The 19,943-nt window shown below is 51.6% G+C and overlaps 1 protein-coding gene and 1 pseudogene across 1 annotated transcript; one reads left to right on the forward strand and one right to left on the reverse strand.

Annotated features, from left to right (window-relative positions):
- The first annotated feature begins 1,272 nt into the window (after positions 1 to 1,272).
- LOC133349750 (zinc finger protein 497-like) lies at positions 1,273 to 8,109 on the forward strand (annotated as a pseudogene).
- On the reverse strand, positions 8,066 to 18,321 carry LOC133349528 (zinc finger and BTB domain-containing protein 7B-like). The gene is made up of 6 exons (XM_061563067.1): positions 18,075 to 18,321; positions 15,634 to 16,239; positions 14,252 to 14,386; positions 13,444 to 13,629; positions 12,396 to 12,545; positions 8,066 to 11,130 (listed from the first exon to the last, which is right to left on the reverse strand). Exons 2-6 carry the CDS (start codon positions 16,220 to 16,222, stop codon positions 10,346 to 10,348), a joined length of 1,845 nt encoding a protein of 614 aa, XP_061419051.1. The 5' UTR covers positions 16,223 to 16,239; positions 18,075 to 18,321; the 3' UTR covers positions 8,066 to 10,345.
- Positions 18,322 to 19,943: the final 1,622 nt, after the last annotated feature.

Raw genomic sequence — 19,943 nt, forward strand, 5'->3', positions numbered from 1 at the left:
GATGTAGTTTATATTTTAGTTTTTACGTAGTGGTTTGGCTGCTGCAGCTCCTTACTATTAAAATTCTTTCCCTTTATTACTGCTAAACCTACTTCTTCCCTTTGATGCTGCTAATCCTACATAATGCACGGGCATAATATGACTTTGAGACCCCCCACCTCCTACGTATTCCACAAGTAGTGACTAATCCCATATCTGCATTTGCCATAAATATGCTAAATTCATCTGTTGATATGCAAATTCCTTTGTCAAGGCGCCCTTCCTTCCCTAACCCAGCAGCTTAAATATACGCTGCCAAGCTTGGTGGTGTTTCATTCAGACGCTGTCTTCTCGACAGACCTGTTCTTCACCTGAGGACGGCTGCTTGCGTTGTGGCCGAAACGTCGTGAGAATTATTTATTATGTTTTATTTTTATTATTTTTTTATTTCCCTTCTACGTGACTTTACCGAAAGAACCAAGAAAATTAATTTTATTTAAAAAAATCTAAATACCGCATTCTTCATCGGCTGTCCTCCGTGATAACCAACGCATACGGTGGCCGCAAGGTCATGACCACCAAACGCGTTTTGTAATACACGTGACCCTCCTACACGACAGCGCCAGTCATTGCAATAATTATTAGATATTAACAATCGATGTTAGTGTTGCTGTTGTAAACGACTGCTATTCACTTGCACAACATAAAACTCTAGAGTGTGTGCGTTTATTTGTTTTAATTCTCTGAAGAAACGTCACCACTTCGTGAGGGCAGTGCTGTAAGTGCGACCCCGGGCACGGCTTCAAGTTATTAATCGTTCGACTAAAACGGCGTTTTAAAGTCGCCACGGACGACGCGACGCTTTGTTGAGCGAGACTTTGGTGTTCGATCGGGGCCACGGGCGGAACGAGACACGCCACTTTGAGGCTTCAACTCGAAGCGAAATAAAAAGAGCTACATCTCTCTCTCTCGCGGAAAAGTCATCGCCGCCTCGCCTGGAGTGAAGCCTGCGGCACAAGGCCTCTGCCGTGCCCTCTCTGTCGGTAAAGACGCGTGCGTGTGTGTGTGTAAGTGTGTGTGTAAGTGTGTGTGTGTCTGTGTGTGTTTGTGTGTGTCTGTGTGTTTGTGTGTGTCTGTGTGTGCGTGTGTGCCTGTGTGCGTGTGTTGGTGTGCGCCTGTGTGTGCGTCTGTGTGTGTGTGTCTCTATGTGCGTGTGTTTGTGTGTGTCTCTGTGTGTCTGTCTGTGTGTGTCTCTGTGTGTGCGTGTGTCTGTGTGCGTGTGTTTGTGTGTGTGCATCAGCCAGTCATCATCTCGGTCATCTCGGTCAGTCGACCTGTGGCACCTGCAGGGTCTGCCCCGTGACCTCCTGCCAGCGGGCGTTCGACACTTCACGTGGTAGCCTCAAGGTGCACTTGGCCTGGCACAAGCGTCGTGGTGACGTCACCGCCACTTAGTGGCGAATGGCGGTTGTTGTTGTTGTGTGTCTGTGTGTGCGTCCTGGGGAGGGGAAATCCCTCAGCCAGGAAAACATCATGGCACACATTGGGGATAACCCTGCTGAGGCTGCGGCGCCTCAAATATTGGAAGAGGTCTCCCCCTGTGAGTGGCTGGCTGAGGTGCCATCTATTGAGGAAGTACTGAAGGCGATCCGGAGTCTGAGACCAGGAAAGGCACTGGGCAGAGATGATCTCCCAAGCGAAATGCTGAGGGAGGGTGGCGTTTGTGCACAGACTGCCCTACATGACATCATAACAACAGTCTAGACCACTGGACGGATTCCGCAGGATTGGAAGGATGCCCTGTTGTTCCTCCTCTTTAAGAAGGGGGACCGTACCGACTGTAACAACTACAGGGGCATCTCACTCCTCAGTGGGCCAGGAAAGGTCCTGGCAAGGATTATTCAACATCGCTTTGCCAGGCACACTGAGGAGAGGCTTGCGGAGCCCCAATGCGGTTTCAGGAAAGGACGGTCCTGCACAGATGCCATATTTTCTGTCCGTCTGCCTACAGCAGAGGTGGAGGGAATTCCAACAAGACCTACATCTCTGCTTTATTGACCTGGTCAAGGCCTATGATACCATCAGTAGGCCTGGGCTCTGGGTTGTTCTTCGTGCTTTCAGGAGTCCCTGACCCTCTGCTCACGATCATTAAGTACCTTCATGATGGTGAGCGGGCCCGGGTAAAATTACGTGGCCAGGAGTCAGAGCCTTTCCCTGTACACCTTGGGGTGCGACAGGGATGTCCTCTGGCTCCCACATTATTTAACATCTATTTTGACTTCGTAGTTCGTGAAGCCTTCAATAGCTGTACCGGGGGAATTTCCATTTGGTACAGATATAATGGGAGGCTGATCGACGCCCGGGTGCGATCAAGGGATGGCTCCCTATTGGTCAACCACGTTATGTATGCCGATTTGGTAATAGCTGCTCATTCGGAGGAGGAGTTGGAGACGCTGCTGCTGAGACTGGAGCGTGCCACTAAGAGGTGGGTGGGGCCTTACCATCAGCCCCACCAAAACTAAGCATGGGAGTACGTGGAGGGGAGTAGTGAGACGAGATCGTAGAGGTAGGCAGTTGAGTGCATGAAGGATTTGAAAGGGTGTTAAAAATTCACCGTATCAGTTGTTCAAGCAATATTTACTCTGACTGCACTCATTCCAACAACAAAGTGAACTGCATATCCAATACAACTCACACGATACTCATTACCCCCAACCTCATCGTTTCACTCAACAGGCCGTCTCCACCTGCAACCTCACCCTCACAGTGGGGGTGGCCACGGCAACAGCATGGCCTCTGTGGCACAACGCAGACGCAGCAGCAGCGTGGACCCGCATGGGGACTTCCCGGCGTGGCTTGCCTCCCGCGGCATGAAGCTCACGTTCGCCGAGGCCATGGAGCGCGAGCTGGGAATCAGCGACTACGAGGAGCTGCTGGCGTGCGCGCTGGCACCGCAGGTCCGCGTCGAGCTGTTCGCCGCCGCCAAAGAGCGCCTGCCCTTCGCCTTCTACGCTGTGCTGCGCCGCATCGCAGATTCGCTGGTCCACGAGGAGGGGGGCACCGGGGAAGGGGGATCGGTGGCGCTGGGCGGGCTCGGTGGAGACGATCGTGGCGATGCTGAGCGCGCTGAGCGACGCACTGCATCACGCCGCACAGAGGTTCATCTCGCTGGAGCCTGGGATAGCGGCTGGAGAGGAGCTGTCCCAATCCGGTGGGTGGTGGTTTTTCTAGAAAACATTTCTGCAGAAGTCCCATAAGCTTATAGCAAAACTTTCATTTTTGTATGGGTGGTCAAAAATATTTCCGTCTGTGTCATTGTATTGGTCACCATCTACCATAAAGGCACACCATTAATATCAAACAGACTAGAACTACTTCTTTTTTTACGATACAATGATAGTTTTCTTCCCCATTAGCATGTGGGCCTTTGGACCCCTAATGTTTTCTTGCAGCATTCGTACATGCAAGCAAAATCTGAGCAGTTTTATCTTTTTTAGAGTCTCACAAAGAGACCGAAACATTTTGGTTTGGTTAACGTACGATTCACATTCCTTTCAGGGCCCATAAAGGTTGTTAGTCCCTCGATTTGATGAATATTTGAGCGGTCTGTTGAAGTAACTTGAGAAGAAATAGTTGTGTGATGGCATCTTCCAGGCTGCTCTATGGCACAGACTGATGCACTGCCGGCTGCAGAATTGCAAATGAAAATATCATGACATTGGGAACGCCAAGGCAAATCCTTCCAGTGCTGGTTTCATTGGACAACTCTATCTACAGAGTACGTCTCTAATAGATACAGAGATAACTCGTTGACAGCAGCGTAGCAGAAGAAGAAAAAAATAACAACAGCAAAAGGCAGTAGTTTTATAGCATCGGATGTTCATTCATCATTGTTCCATGCGCACACCACGTGTTCAGAGAGTGTAAAGAGTGAGATCACGGCGACGGTGGCGGCGGCAGCAACGGGGGAGCCCAGCAGTCCCCTACACCCGGGCGAGGATTGCGGTGTCCTCGAGGATTCTGTATCGGAGCACCTGGGCTGCGTCCCACGGAACAGCGCACATTGGGGTACGGCAACAGCTCCAGCTACCGGGTAACCTGTGGGGTCTTTTGGAGCCCGGTTAAAGTCGCGTAACGTTGCCAGTTTCACTTAATTGCCAAGGTCACATTGACCCGTATGTAAAGCGGTGTGTTTACACAAGAGACCCCCCCCCCAGTCTTTCTCCCTCTTTTGCACTACTCACTACTGGGTACTTATTTCCTCGATTATGGTCTTTGCTATAACATCAGAGTTAAATTTACAATACGGGTAGTCCCCGACTTACGATGGTCCGACTTACGATATTTCGATCTTACGATGGCAATAGCAATGACAAAATTGTAAGATATTTTAAATTTTGCGCGGCAGGCAAATGCAGCAGCGTACGAGGTACGATACTGTACGTTGGGACGCTGCCGGGATGTACTGCGCGCATATATTTTATACAATACTGGTACTGTAAATTGCTGTTTTGCTAAATTATCACCATTCTTTAAGACTCCTGGGTAGGCTAGGCCATTTTCGACTTACGATATTTTCGACTTACGATGGGGTCGTCGTAACGCATCTCCATCGTAAGTCGGGGACTACCTGTACTGTCAAACTTTGTCAGTCTGCCTTTATTCCCTTTACCTTGTACTTGACCATGTCAACAATTTCTCCACGTGGTCGCATGAATTTTTCTCCGGGTCTCTAGTTTTTCCCTCCACTTTTAGATTCAACATCAATTTTTTTGAGTATTCGGCTGCTATACATTTCCACATGATAAAGACACTTTGTTGAGCAATCATTTGTGATAGCAAGGTCGCTTCTGAAAAAGAGCCACATAACTCAGTGGGCCTTACCTGGTAAAATAAAAGAGAGTAACTTTTTTTTTAGTTTCACCAGATTTGCCGTTCATGATTGTGCGATTGACAACCTTATTTATTTCCTCTCCCCATACAATTCGATGAATTGTCAACAGTTTAAGGTCAGGATTCGAGTACGTATATTTCTTTGTTCAGTCTGGTACGTTCCTATTCACACCATTAGCAAGTACTTTGCTGAGTAAGTCGATGCTTGTATTCATAAGTGGAGGAGTCAATTTAAACGAATTAATTTGTTAGCAAGCCCAAATCTCCTCTCTCACCTTCCGAGCAGACGTAGTGAAGAGCGAATTCGATGGCCAGCAGCAGCAGGAGGACGTCTCGGCCATGGACGACCAGGAGCCGCAGAATGAAAATGAGCCATGGAGCAGGCTCAGCGAGGGGGGCTTCTCTCCCCGTACTGCTGTCGCCGGCGCCTGGAGGCCACAACCGGAAGCCGGCCCCTGCGTCGAAGACGGCTTCCCGCTGGCGCCCAGGCCTGACGGGGCCCTGCTGGGGCCGCCGCTCGCCTACGACGGCGCCAACTGGCGCGACGACAGCCGGTGGCCGTACACAGACTCTTCTGCCGACCGCACATTCCTCTACGACGGTGGCGGCGGTGGCGGCGGCGGCCTCAACCCGCCCTCCATGGTCTTCCGCTACCGCTTCCTGTGGCGGCAGCAGCAGCAGCAGCGACGGCGGCAGCAGCAGCAGCTGCAGCAGGTGCAGCAGGTGGGGGTGGATGGCGCGGAGAGGCCGTACGTGTGCGAGGACTGCGGAAAGGGCTTCGGTTCACCGGCGCACCTGCGCCAGCACCGTGGCACGCACACCGGAGAGAAGCGCTACGCTTGCGCCGAGTGTGGCAAGGCTTTCGTGCACCACGCCAGCCTGTACCGGCACCGGCGTGGGCACGCCGGCGCAAAGCGCTACCGTTGCGGCCGCTGTGCCAAGGAGTTCCGCTGCGAGGAGAGCCTGCAGCAGCACCTGCTGCTACACACGTAGCTACGTGCGAGACTTCGGGACGCCAGCCAACAGACGGTGCCTGTGGGGGAACACAGAGCCTACAGCACTGAGAACAGTCGGAGAGGAATCGGGAGGCATCCGATGTTTTACTTATCTGTGGTCAGATTCAGGAACAACAATCTTGTTGAGTTTCTTGACCGAGTTTATAGTTCTTAAAGATTCACTTTTGGTGGCTCAATTATAGTTTTTTTTGCTTGCGATGCAGTAGACATGATGCGTAGATCCAAATTGGTTCGATGGAATAGTGCACAATTGTACGGTTCCACGTATCAAAAATAAGTTTCCGCTGGCATTAAGGGGAAAAAGGTCATTATTTCTGATCACGTTAACGTTTTTCCACAATATCAGTGGAAAGGTGCACAGTGGTATGAAATCTCACGCAACTGATACTGCTTAACCGGGTTGATGACATGCATACAGGAGCAAAGAAGCTTGGTTCAATGCACTAAGCGAGAATGCTCGAGTCCTCAATCATACTGCCAGACGGGACCGGTGGTTCATAATATTTGGACCTCGGTCCACGTTTCTGCGTTGACTATGCACGTGAAGGCGCACACCCCTTGGAAAAGGGTCGGTGGATCAAGAGATTTGTAAAACTCTCCACAACCACGGGGTTGCGAGGTGACCAGGAGATGGTAGTACAGCAAGTTCGGTTCGTCGACCTCGTGGACTTTTCCGTGATACTCTTACGAGTGAAGTGGGTTTTCTCCGGGTGCGCCAGTTTCCTCCCATACTCAAAAACACTCCGTTGAAATGGGTGGCTCAGAGGTCAGAGCACTGAGCTTGGCACTGCGGATTTCCTGGTTTAGCAAGATAATGGTCTAAACTTGATAATTGTTTTTTTACCCTTTTATCTGGCAACGAAACTGACACCTTTTTTACGAGAAGTCACGTTTGCATTGACCACAATACCTGCAGTCATAATGCAAACAAAAAACATAACTCTGATAATGTATGCACTGTCCTTGAAGTTGATTGGTCCACACCCGAGATAGCTTTCCTTAGAGCCTAGTCTCACATGGGTTGGATCAGATGACGCCAAAAAGGCGCACAACTCAAAGACAATGCACCATCAGAGTATGAGAGCTCAGCGGTAAGCATTTACACCATTGGTACCTCATTTGCCAGTAAAAAATATGATAATGTATTTTTTACTGGCAAATGAGGTACCAATGGTGGTCTAAAGTTGGTCACCAAGTTTGTTGTCCGACCCCGCACCTCCGATTAGCACGGTTGGCCACGTTAAGAAGTTCAAAATACAATAATTGCACGAAAAAAAAACGATCACATTCATTTGGTTCTGCACTTCATTTGGCAAAATTCCATATTGGTTTGACGGTCATGCAACGAAAATTACACCAAGTGGCAGGGTGGGTGGCAAAGTGCTGCCCCGCTAATGTGCGTATCAGATGCAGCTCTTGCGATATCCGCATCCATGGGCCATTCACGAACATGAAGGGTAGCACTACTGCAGACGATCCAAATGGATACTTTGTCTTATGATGTGACGCACTGATAGCACAATCGCGATTAAACTGGGGAGGGGGGGGGGATAACAATCTTGAAAGGAAATTGCCACAGAGCCCTTGGGAACGCGCGTCCATAGTGGGTTTTTTTTTACGTCAAAAGTTTTAGAGGTTGGCCAAGATTGCCAGCGACTGCCGAAACCACAAACCCCTTTGCAGATTGTCGATCAGTTAAAACTGACCCCCAACTGGTTTATCGCTTAATCATTGTGCTGCTTACAATGTCTATAAATATGGCGATCATGATCACGGCTGGGCGAGTCCGGGGAAAAGAATCAAGGGTGGAACCTGCTGGGTTTGCGTACGCCTAACTGCGTCTACTCATCTTCTTGGTTCTTTCGGTAAAGTCACGTAGACGGCTGCTTGCGTTGTGGCCGAAACGTCGTGAGAATTATTTTATGATGTTTTATTTTTATTATTTTATTACTTCCCTTCTACGTGACTTTACCGAAAGAACCAAGAAGATGAATCCCTGCAATCACGAAAGCTTTAAATCGAGTCTACTCATGGCTGCACAGCGCCATCCACACTTTGGACACATTCAGTCTCGCTTTGAATTTTTTTTCAACTCCCTGCTGCTTTTTTTTTACATTCAGCCGATGAAGCACTTGACAAATGGTAATGTCTTAAATGAGTACAAAGAAAATCTCAAGATTGGTCAAATTATTTATTTTGTGTAATAAACATACTAAAACTATTTTGAAGTTGTGTTTGTCGCAGGTGTAATACAGACTTCTATTGCCCGCACAGTGAACAATGTCAACATTTAAAATTTTCATAATCACATGGTAACTTGACAGTACATCGATATGTGACAGAAGCTTGCAGCTTAGAGGTAATCCCCAATGCCGATTTAAACAGCATATTGCTATAGAGTAGTGCAGCATTATCAGCTATTCGTAGTGTAAACTTATCGGTTTTTGATGGGCATTAATTTTCGAATGCTAAACTTGACAATGGGACATTCAACGACACTGTCAATACATTCATATTCATCGTCTTTTCAAAATTGTTAATTCAATGGTTATGCATTTTTTAAAAACCTAACCACCTTTATCATGAACGCTGCCTCGTGTCAAAATGTACTGTCGGCAAAAGTTTTTGTCAATGGCCCTTCGCCGAGAGCAAGAACGACGTTACAATGCACAGCCTCCTGTCAACTAACTGCCGGATGAAGACCTATCCATGCTCCCGTGCCAGCTGTGGGGTTGACCATAGTTCACATTGGATCAGTCAGCAAAGAACAAGGGGTCTAGGCCGGTCATATACAAGTCGTCACCGATGTTATCTGTGGCCGAGAATCAAAACTCCATTCACCGGGTTCTTGCACCAATCCACTGCAACACCACTTCTGAAAGTGGCGAGCACTCCGCTGGGGGACAACGGAGATGTCGCGAGATGCCGCGTCAAGAGCAGCAGCTGGCCGCGTGCAACATATCGACAGCGCGGAAACTGGGGAAAGACAGCGCAAGACAGGTCCCCGTGGCGTTCCTCCGTGCTTCATGATAGTGCATTGTCTTTGTGCGGTTCGCATTTTGGCGTCCTCTGGTCTAACACTGTTTGATACTTGGCTCTAAAGAAAGCTGTCTCTGGTGTGGACCAATCAGTTTCAAAGACAATGCATATACTACCAGAGCATGTTTTTTGTTTGCATGTTCACCACATGTACGTGTGGTTAATACGGACAGGATTCCTAGCCAAAGGTTTCAGTTTGGTGTTTTAACATCTTAACACAAATGCATTTTTTTTGTTTGCATGTTCACCACATGTACGTGTGGTTAATACAGACATGATTCCTTGCTAAAGGTTTCAGTTTGGTGTTTTAACATCTTAACACAAACGCTTTTATTGCCAGACAGGGTAAAACCTATTATATTCATGGTGGCATTGGAACTATTTGAAAGCTGCTGGGAAGTACATAGCGCCATGGAAGGCGTCCTTCAAGCGGCAATCGGGGTTAGCTTCTTCAAGTGTTCATGCGGGAGCTCAGAGGTCACTGCTCCCATCAGTCTAGCGAGCCATATGAAGACGCACAGAGGTGAGAACTAACCTCTGGGGCAGTCATCGCCAATCCGAGGCGACAGCCAACAAGATGTTTTATTATTAGGCAGAGTTAGAATGGCAAAGGTGGGGAGATGTTTTCAGCTTTACCTTGTACACCACTAACAGTGCATTCCATCACGCGCTATTCCATAAAACCGTCTTGTGCATATAACACTAAACACAGCCTCTGGATGTCATCTGTTTCCACGCCGAGCCACTCACTGCGTCAAAAAACACTTGTTCCGACTGCCAAAGTTCACAATGGTTGTAGAGAAAACCGCTTTTGAAGGATTAATAAAAACATTTTAAGCGCATCGTTCAGCATTTGTATTTCTGTGGCCTTCACAACCTGGTTTATCACCAGTGAAACCAGGGCTCTTTAATCAATGGAGGTTGGGCAAGCCGAGACATGAAGAAGTGACAGGTGAAGATTAGATCAAATAGATAAACGAGATACAGATGAGGGGAGCTGTAGAGAAATAAAGATGACAGTAAGATGCCAGAGACATGTACAAGAGATAGAGATGAACACAAGATATATAGATCAGTAGTCACATGTACGATGTCAGGACACCACATGATGCCAGACAACTGTACATGCGATGCATGACATCGCGTAGTTCACCAAGCACACAATTTATTGAGGCTTGCCAGATATATATTTTAAAAAATCTCAATTTGAAAAACCGTGTCTCACACTGAGCCAGGTCAAGCAATGGGAGCGGCTCACCGCTGCACCGAGTGTGTGCATCTTCAGAAGTCCGTGTTCAGATGCCGCTGCAGGTGGTGGTGCTGCCCGCTCACGGCATGCGTTGGCTGACCTCCAAGAGGCCTGTGTTGCCAGGTGCCCCTGCGGGTGTTGGTGGTGGACCAAAACACGAGTGTGCGCTTCAAAAGGCTGTGTTTTCAAATGCCCCTGCAGAGCACGATGCTGGCCCGCCACCGCCTGAAAGAGCGGCCGCGGAAGCTTGTGTTTTCAGTTGCACCTGAACGAGGTGGTGCTGGGCCACAGCCTGAGCTCGTTGACCTGCAGAAGCTTGAGTCTTTAAATACCCCTGCGGATGTGGGTGTTGGCGTAACACAGCTCGAGGCTGCTGATTCGCAGAAGCTTGCGTTTTCAAATGTCCCTGAACGTGGTACTGTGCCACAACTTGAGTTCGCTGACCCACGGACGGGTGCGTCTTCAAATGCCCCTGCGGACGGTGGTGGTGGAACCCCGCCTGCTGGGCGTGGTGAGCGGCCCCCTCGGACGCGTGCGTCTTCTGGTGCGCCTGCAGGTGATGCTTGAGACGGAAGGTGGCGTTGCATTGGCTGCACAGGAAGGGCTTCTCGCCCGTGTGCGTGCGCATGTGCACCGTCAGGTTGTATGCCTTCGTGAAGCCCTTGCCGCACAGCCGGCAGCAGTAGGGCCGGCTCGTGGTGTGCGTGATGCGGTGCGCGCGCAGCTGCTGCCGCTGGGCGAACGTCGCCCCGCAGTCGCGGCACTGGAAAGAGCAGGGAGCCGCGCCGCGCCGGATGCCGGCAATGTCGGAATTGTCGCCCGAAGCGGCCGCCGGCGCATCGAGCGAAGCCGTGTCGGGGCCCGTCCAGTTGCCGGTGAGCTCGTCGTCGGGGATGCCACTCGGGATGCTCTGGTCGCCTTGCGGGGCGTGTTGCGGGACGACGTCGGCCGGTTCTGCGGTGGTGGCGGCGGGCGGAGAAACGAGAGAGTTGAACAGGGCAAGGCGTGCGGTGACGAGCCGATCGCCATTTCCTGTCAACTCCTACGCGCGTGACGCACGCATCAGATGGTGCGTGCAGGAATCCATTATTTACGTGCGTATGCATTTACACTGCCACCATCGGCAACACCAGCTGCTCCAACAGTAACTTTCGCACTTCCATAAAATAGTTTTTTTTTAGTTAGATCACATAAATATGAATACGTCGTTAAACCCGCCACCACCCAACACAGCCAATTCGTTACTAGTACAGCATACCGGTGTGTTGGAGAGCAAATCCACAACATTTACAATCAACATTTACGATTGTAAATGTTGTAGATTTGCTCTCCAACACACCGGTGTGCTGTACTAGTAACGAATTGGCATGTTCTCTTTACGTGACAAACCTTACTAATTGGCTGTATAGGGTGGTGGCGTGTTTAACGACAGATTTATATTTACGCAATCTAACCCAAACAACCTGTATTATGGATGATATTGGTCGCAAAAGCCTATGCGTTAAACTTGGCACTTCCGATTAGCACGGTTGGTTGTGTACGGTGCAAAAGAAGTTTAACATACATACAACTGCCGCCACCATCACCGCTACTACCAACAGCAACACCACCATCACGGCCATAAACGCTACCACCAACATCACCATGAGACAAAGATATCCTTCAACACACTGTTGGGGCAAGGGCTGTTCGTGAACACCTATTAAAGGCTGGCATGGCAAACTCCATCATCTGGGATCCCTCGAGGTCGAGAATGATGAGGGGTGGGTGGCCAACACCACGCCAAGCTGCTTTGTCTCCCCAGTGCTGCAGTTTAAGGTTGGGTTGACCTAGGGGAGGCAATGAACCGGTTCAGATATTCGTAACCGATGTGAGCTTTGAGCAGGAATTTGAACTCGGGTATGCCGGGTTCGTAGTGCAGCACGATAACCACTACACTACCATTAATTCTAGATTTGAAGCTTTCGTGACTGCAAGGATTCATATTCTTAGTTTTTTTTTCGGTAAAGTCACGTAAACATTTTTTTTTATAAACAAAAGTAAAATAAAATAAATCACGACGTTTCAGAGGCAACACAAGCTTCCGTCTTCAGGTGGAACCGTCACAGCACGATTATTAATTTTAAATTTTTTTTACCTACGTGACTTTACCGAAAAAAGAAAAAAAAACCTAAGAATACACACTACCATCCCCTACAACCCGCACCACCACGACAGACCTTCGTAGCTGGTGCCGTGCGAGTGAATTGCCGCCTGCCAGTGCGCCATCACGTCCTCCTCGTGCTCGGTCTTGCCGAGCCAGGCCCCGCTCGCCGCGCGCTCCGCCACCATCGCCACCTCGGCCTCGCCGTCGCAGCGAGGAGAGAACCCTACACGCCCACGGCGGGAGATCAAATGGAATCGGCGACCTCTGGGATTACAACTCCGCCGTGTTCGCCATTACACCGCGGCACAATCCTCCCTTAGCACTAGGCCTCGGCAAGGTAAGGTAAAAGTGTAAAAACAACGAGCCTACCTTTACCCCCCTACCTTTTACCTTACCACAATACAATCACTCTACCCTACCTTTTACCCTTTAGCAGGTAAGGTAAAAGGTAAAAAGCAACGAGCCTACCTTTTACCCTACCCCTTACCCCTACCCCTTGGCAAAAAGGGTACAATTACCTTGCCATGCCGAGGCCTACTTAGCACCACGGTGACAAGATGTTAATCTTCTCGCCTGATATGCAAGTCGTGGCTTAAACCCTGACGGTTGTATATTTGGAGTTTGCGTGTCTCTCTCCCTGTGGTCGCGTGGATTTTTCTCCGGGTCCTCCGGTTTTTCCCTCCACATTTAGAATCAATGTGCGTTTAGGGTATTTGGCTGCTATAAATTTCCACGTGATAAGCCACTTCGTTGAGCTTTCATTTGTGGCCAGGTCACTTCTGAAAAGAGCCACACAGCTCATGTATTAAAAAAATGCAAAATGTAAACATACCACTGAAACTACAAAACTAAAGATAATTCCTGGGCACACAATGCAATGCTAGATTAATTGATGTGCAGTACAACACCAATACCGCCTGCAGCGTGATATTATTTGTGTAATATCCAGATGCTTTTGAACGCCAATCAGCTTTTTAGCTTTGGGAGTCCAATTGTAAAATTATTTAACACCCCGTTTCACGTGGGATGCGGTATATCCGACCCAGGTTATTTCGAGCACACGTGGGATATCAGCTCCCCTAGCCAAACGGGACACCTGTACGCCGATCGTCATTCCTCACCATCACCGCCATCACCACCGCCGCGGCCATCGTCGTCCCGTTCCAGCTTGATCTCGCGCCACGCGACGCATGGTTCCGCCTGCCCGAAGCAGTTGTGGGAGTCGAACTGCCGCCCCTTGTACTCGACACCCGCCGTACGAGACGAGGTGCGAGGAGGAGGTGGTGGTGGTGGGGACAGCTCCGGCGCTGGGACAGCGGGGGTAAAAGGTGCAACACTTTTCGATTTAAAGCTTTCGTGACTGCAGGGATTCATCTTCTTGGTTCTTTCGGTAAAGTCACGTAGAAGGGAAATAATAAAATAATAAAAATAAAATACAATTCTCACGACATTTTGGCCACAACGCAAGCAGCCGTCCTCAGGTGAAGAACAGGGCTGTCGGAAAGACAGCGTCCCCGAATGCTGTCTTTCGCTGTCTTTCCGACAGCCCTGTTCTTCACCTGAGGACGGCTGCTTGCGTTGTGGCCGAAACGTCGTGAGAATTGTATTTTATTTTTATTATTTTATTATTTCCCTTCTACGTGACTTTACCGAAAGAACCAAGAAGAAGGTGCGAAACGTTAGAACGACGCGGCCACTGAAGCTTCCGTGGGCTTTAGCACGTGCCTTGTTGACGGTTTTTCTGTAAAAGGTGTGTTGTAAAGAAATTAATGAACGAACACCAGGTGAAGGGGCACTGCCAATTTGTGGGCAATATCACTGACATTCGCCAACCCTAACAGAGGCTACCGAATGGCTTAGCCACCTCGATAAACACAAGTTTAAAATTATGAAAGAAGTGGCATCATGCGTAGTTTCCTATATCCTCACCTGTCAGAGATTCGTCAAGCTCTATCCGCTGCGAGCACTGATCATGAGCGCCGTTCATCATGGTCGTAATGGAGTCGGATATCGGGAAAGCCTCCTCCAAGTTCCGCACGTCGGCCTCGTAGGAGCCCAGTGCACCTATGGGGGCACGGTCACGCACATACATTCCATTGGGCAAGGGGATCTTGCTGTGGTTGGCAACAGGTGTCTGTGTGTGTGTGTGTGTAGAGTGGGGAGCGGTAGTGTAATGGTTAGCGCGCTGCGCTATGAACCTGGCGACCCAGGTTCCATTCCCGCTCACGGCCAACACCCAGTGACGATTATCTGAACCGGTCCTGGGCCTCCCCTAGGTCGACTCAGCCTCAAATGAGTACCTGGTGCTGTGTGTAAACATCGCCACTGGGGAGACAAAGGCGGTCGGGCGTGGTGCTGGCCACCCACCCCCTCGTGTGCCGTTCCGGCCTTCATAGGTGCTCGCTAACAACACTTGCCCCTACAGTCTGTTCAGGCTACACGGGGATCTTTGTCTTTGTGTGTAGAGTACTGGCGAAGTGATTTGCGCGCTGCGCTAATGTAAGTACGTATGTTGAACTTCGTTTTCACTGTACGTAGCCAACCGTGCTTATCGGAGGTGCGGAGGTGCTAAGTCACGGCCATGGCTAACATTGGCCAAGAGTGATATCTGAAATGTTTACAAGCCTGCCATACGAATGTGGAAATTCCACCATGTCCGATGATGGCTTATAGAGATGAGCACCACTTATAATTAATTTCAGTAAGAAGACGAATTGTTTGTGTGCTCTAAATCTCTATTTTCTCAGAACATCAATATATTGTTGTCCTCTCATTCATTGTCTACTTAAATTATTCAGCCACGACACACATTATCTTTTGTAATAGCTGCACACCGAGGGTTTATCTTTCAGGCTCTCTGACATGAGATTGAAGCTTTGTTAAATGTCACCGTTTAAGCAACTTTCGTGTTTTAAAAATCCAAAGCAATGACATCACTAAAGTATCGGTTGATGATTTTCAAGTATCTGTGCAAATAACTGAAGCTTCAAACTTGCGCAGAGACCGACCGGGACACACCCAAAGCGTGTAGCGACAAAAGTTCTCTATCTTTTGTGTTGCGTCTTGCCCGTGTCAAGTTCACCAATTGTCTGATTCAACTGAGGATTTGGCGTTACAATTCGAGTAAGGAATCGATTCCCTTTATCTAATTTGTCCGACTCATTTGTACAGCTTTGATCGCTCCATTAGTTCGGACAACCCGTGACCGTAAGAACGTTCTTCATAATCAAAGGATTGATGAATCTTTACAACCCAATAAATTACCACTGTGCTGCCGTAAGCACGAGCCGAGGCCCCGTCTCTCCACATACCCGAGGGCCCGTCCGGGGAACCCGGGCTGCGTGGGCTCCTCCTGCCGCCACACGGCGATGCCGGCGCCGGCTCCAGGCAGCGGAATCTCTGCGCCGACCGCAGCAACTCGCGGCTGAGGGAGCTCAGCGTGGCCACGATGGCGTCGAGGACGGCGCGACTCGCCAAGACTCCCTCGCAGCCGGAGGCGCACCCTCCCGGCTCCTCATCATCCTCCTCCTCCTCATCGCCGCCGCCGTCATCGTCCCTCGCTCGCTCCTCCTCCTTCCCGTTGCCGGAGAGCGGCTCCCGGCTGCGGCTTCTTCGCCGCTGGCGCCACCACCACCGCTGTCGCTGCCGCGGCGTCAGCGCGCGCACGAGGCGGCGCAGCACGGCGTAGAAGGCGAAGGGCAGGCGGTCGCGGGCGGCGCCCAGCAGCTCGGCCGTCACCTGCGCGTCCTCGGCGCACGCCAGCAGCTCCTCGTAGTCGCTGATGCCCAGCTCGCGCTCCATGGCGTCGGCGAACGTGGGCTTCATGCCGCGCGTCGCCAGCCACGCCGGGAAGTCCCCGCGCGGGTCCGGATCCGCGGCCAGCACCGCCGCGCACGCCATCGCCACACGCTGGGCTCCTGGGGAGGTGGGGGGGGAGGTGGAGGGGGGGTGGAGGTGGGGTGGAGGAGGAGGGGTGGAGGTGGGGGGGGTGGAGGTGGAGGTGGGGTGGAGGTGGAGGGGGGGTGGAGGTGGGGTGGAGGTGGAGGTGGGGTGGAGGTGGAGGGGGGGTGGAGTGGAGGGGGGGTGGAGTGGAGGGGGGGGGGGGTGGAGGTGGGGGGGGTGGAGTGGAGGTGGAGGGGGGGTGGAGTGGAGGTGGAGTGGAGGTGAAGGGGGGGTGGAGGTGGAGGGGGGGAGGTGGAGAGGTGGAGGGGGGGCACACAGATTATGCTTTCAAGTTTTTGAGTCACGTGGACGGGAGTCCCTTGAATACCGCGGGTTTATTGTTCGCGGTTTCGACCAATCGCGGGCAACCGCTTTGTATACCAAGTTGGCTATCTCGGGGGTTAGTTTTGGCTTTACGCGGGTGTGCTGTGCACGGATTGTACTGTATCACTGGCAGACAAGTTCTGTCTGGTCGAACAACCCCCGTGACCGACACGATGGGGGCGGCCTTCGCCCTGCGAAGCAGCCTTCACGAAGGGCTCGAACCACTCGGCAATTATTGCCCGACAACACCCCCCGGGTATACAGAGGGGACCCGCAGAGATTCTAGATTTGAAGCTTTCGTGACTGCAACGATTCATACTCTTAGTTCTTTCGGTAAAGTCACGGAGGTAAAAAAATGAAATTAAAATTATAGTTTTTATTTTTATTAATTTTTATTTCATTTTTTATCTACGTGACTTTACCTAAAGAACTAAGAGTATGGGACCCGCAGAGCTTGGGCGAACTGTTGACACCCACCCCACGTGGCCGTCTCTCTCTCTCTCGCAGTAAATACAAATATGTTTTGTTAAATCGAAGCGACCGGCGGCGCTGCGGGGAGAATCCTCCTCTGCCAAGTCGACACGCGCCCGTCGTTATCGTGACGACGACATCGACACCGATTTTTCCACTCCCGAGCGTTTTACCGCGGGGAGTCAGGGCCCAACGTTCTCGACGACGACCACCATCACCACCATCATCACCATCACCACCATCATCACCACCATCATCATCACCATCACCACCATCATCACCACCATCATCATCACCATCATCACCACCACCACCATCATCACCACCACCATCATCACCACCACCATCATCACCACCACCATCACCACCACCATCATCACCACCACCACCATCATCACCACCACCACCATCACCACCACCACCACCATCACCACCACCACCATCATCACCACCATCATCATCACCACCACCACCATCATCACCACCACCATCATCACCACCACCATCACCACCATCACCATCATCATCACCACCACCACCACCACCATCATCACCACCACCATCACCCCACCACCATCACCACCACCACCATCACCACCACCACCATCACCACCACCACCATCACCACCACCATCACCACCACCATCATCACCACCACCACCATCATCACCACCACCACCATCACCACCACCACCACCATCATCACCACCATCATCATCATCATCACCACCCTCACCACCACCATCATCACCACCATCACCACCACCATCATCACCACCACCACCCTCACCACCACCCTCACCACCACCCTCACCACCACCATCACCACCACCACCACCACCATCATCACCACCATCACCATCATCACCACCATCACCACCATCATCACCACCACCATCATCACCACCACCACCATCAACCCTCACGGGCTTGGCGAGATCGCGACAGCAGCTTGCCGTGATGAAACAATGGGGGCCGAGCCGAGAAACACCACAACCACCACCACCCTCCTCACCTCGCTCGCAGTCTCCTTCACCGCCGCACGCGCCGATTAAGCCGCCGCTGCTGCTGCTGCTGGGCGAACACCAGCAAGCAACCCCCTTGTTGTTGTTCCGCAGTTGTTGTGTTGTTGTTGTTGTGTTGTTGTTGTTGTGTTCTAGTTGATCGATGGCCAGGGGCGAGCGACAGGGCCGCAAATCGACTCGGGGTCGAAGGCGCGGAGCCACAGTCTCGAGCCTGACCTTTCACCCCGCGCGCAACAAGGAGCCTCTTGATTGGTCGGCGACCCCCCCGCCCCTCCTACCCCCCCGCCCCTTCCTACCCCCCCTACTCCCCTTCCTACCCCCCTAACTCCCCTTCCTACCCCCCCTACTCCCCTTCCTAACCCCCCTACTCCCCTTCCTACCCCCCCTACTCCCCTTCCTACCCCCCCTACTCCCCTTCCTACCCCCCCTACTCCCCTTCCTACCCCCCCTACTCCCCTTCCTACCCCCTACTCCCTTCCTACCCCCCTACTTCCCCTTCAGACCCCCCTACTCCCTTCCTACCCCCCCTATCCCTTCTACCCCCCCTACATCCCCTTCCTACCCCCCCTACTCCCCTTCCTACCCCCCCCTACTCCCCTTCCTACCCCCCCCTACTCCCCTTCCTACCCCCCCTACTCCCCTTCCTACCCCCCCTACTTCCCCTTCTACCCCCCCTACTACTCCCCTTCCTACCCCCCCGCCCCTCCTACCCCCCGCCCCTCCTACCCCCCCCCGCCCCTTCCTAACCCCCCCTACTCCCCCTTCCTACCCCCCTCTCCTCCTCCCCCGACCCTCCTCCTCCCCCGCCCCTCCTAACCCCCCTCCTACACCCCGCCCCTTCCTCCTCCGTCCGCCCCCCCTTCTACTCCCCCCCCTCCTGCGTACGCCAAGGAAGCGCTTCGCTCATTGGTCGCCCTCCACCCCCCCGCCCCCCCCCCCCCCCGCGTGTGTCTGTGTGGGCGCACGGGAGGACAACGTGGAGCTGAGTGGCACCTGCCCACTGGTCACCCGAGCGGTGTCAAGATCGGCCTCTGTGTGGAGGACGCGCTCCTGCTGCTCCTGCTGCTCCTGCTGCTCCTGCTGCTGCTGCTCCTGCTGCTGCCTGCTCCTGCTTGCTGCTGCTGCCTGCTGCTTCCTGCTGCTGCTCCTGCTGCTGCTGCTCCTGCTGCTCCTGCTGCTGCTGCTCCTGCTGCTCCTGTTCCTGCTGCGCTCCTGCTGCTCCTGTTCCTGCTGCTCCTGCTCCTGCTGCTCCTGTCTGCTGCTGCTGCTGCTGCTCCTGCTGCTCCTGCTGCTGCTCCTGCTGCTGCTGCTCCTGCTGCTGTTCCTGCTGCTGCTCCTGCTGCTCCTGCTCCTGCTGCTGCTCCTGCTGCTCCTGCTGCTGCTGCTCTTGCTGCTGCTGCTGCTGCTCCTGCTGCTGGGCATTTGGGGGCAGTCGCCTCTCCAGCAACAACAACAGAGGGCAAGACCAGCGGAGCTCACAACAACGAGCGGAGAAATCTAGATTTGAAGTTTTCGTGACTGCAGGGATCCATGCTCTTTGGTTTTTTCGGTAAAGTCACGTAGGTGAAACAAAATTAAATCACGACGTTTCGGGCGCAACACAAGCGTCCGTCATTTTGGTGATTTCGAAAACATGGTTAAGCCATGTTTCTTGCGGAAGTGAGGAGTTGGCCTGATAACTATAATCTAAATTGTCTTATGGTTTAGATTTAAAGCTTTCGTGACTGCAGGGATTCATCGTCTTGGTTCTTTCGGTAAAGGCACGTAGAAGGGAAGTAATAAAATAAGAAAAATATAACATTTTATTGTTTTATTTTTATTATTTTAAAAATAAAACATTTTATTATTTTATTGCTTTA

The sequence above is a fragment of the Lethenteron reissneri genome, chromosome 4 (assembly GCF_015708825.2).
Source record: "Lethenteron reissneri isolate LAM-NWPU_2019-01 chromosome 4, ASM1570882v1, whole genome shotgun sequence".
Classification (NCBI taxonomy): domain Eukaryota; kingdom Metazoa; phylum Chordata; class Hyperoartia; order Petromyzontiformes; family Petromyzontidae; genus Lethenteron; species Lethenteron reissneri.

Excerpts from the sequence above, each read along its gene's own strand:
- LOC133349528 (XM_061563067.1), bottom strand. The coding sequence starts at position 16,222 with ATGGCGTGCGCGGCGGTGCTGGCCGCGGATCCGGACCCGCGCGGGGAC. Across the intron at positions 13,630-14,251 it reads GCTTGACGAATCTCTGACAG|CGCCGGAGCTGTCCCCACCA; the intron begins GTGAGGATATAG and ends CCGCTGTCCCAG. Across the intron at positions 11,131-12,395 it reads GCACGGCACCAGCTACGAAG|AACCGGCCGACGTCGTCCCG; the intron begins GTCTGTCGTGGT and ends CCACCACCGCAG.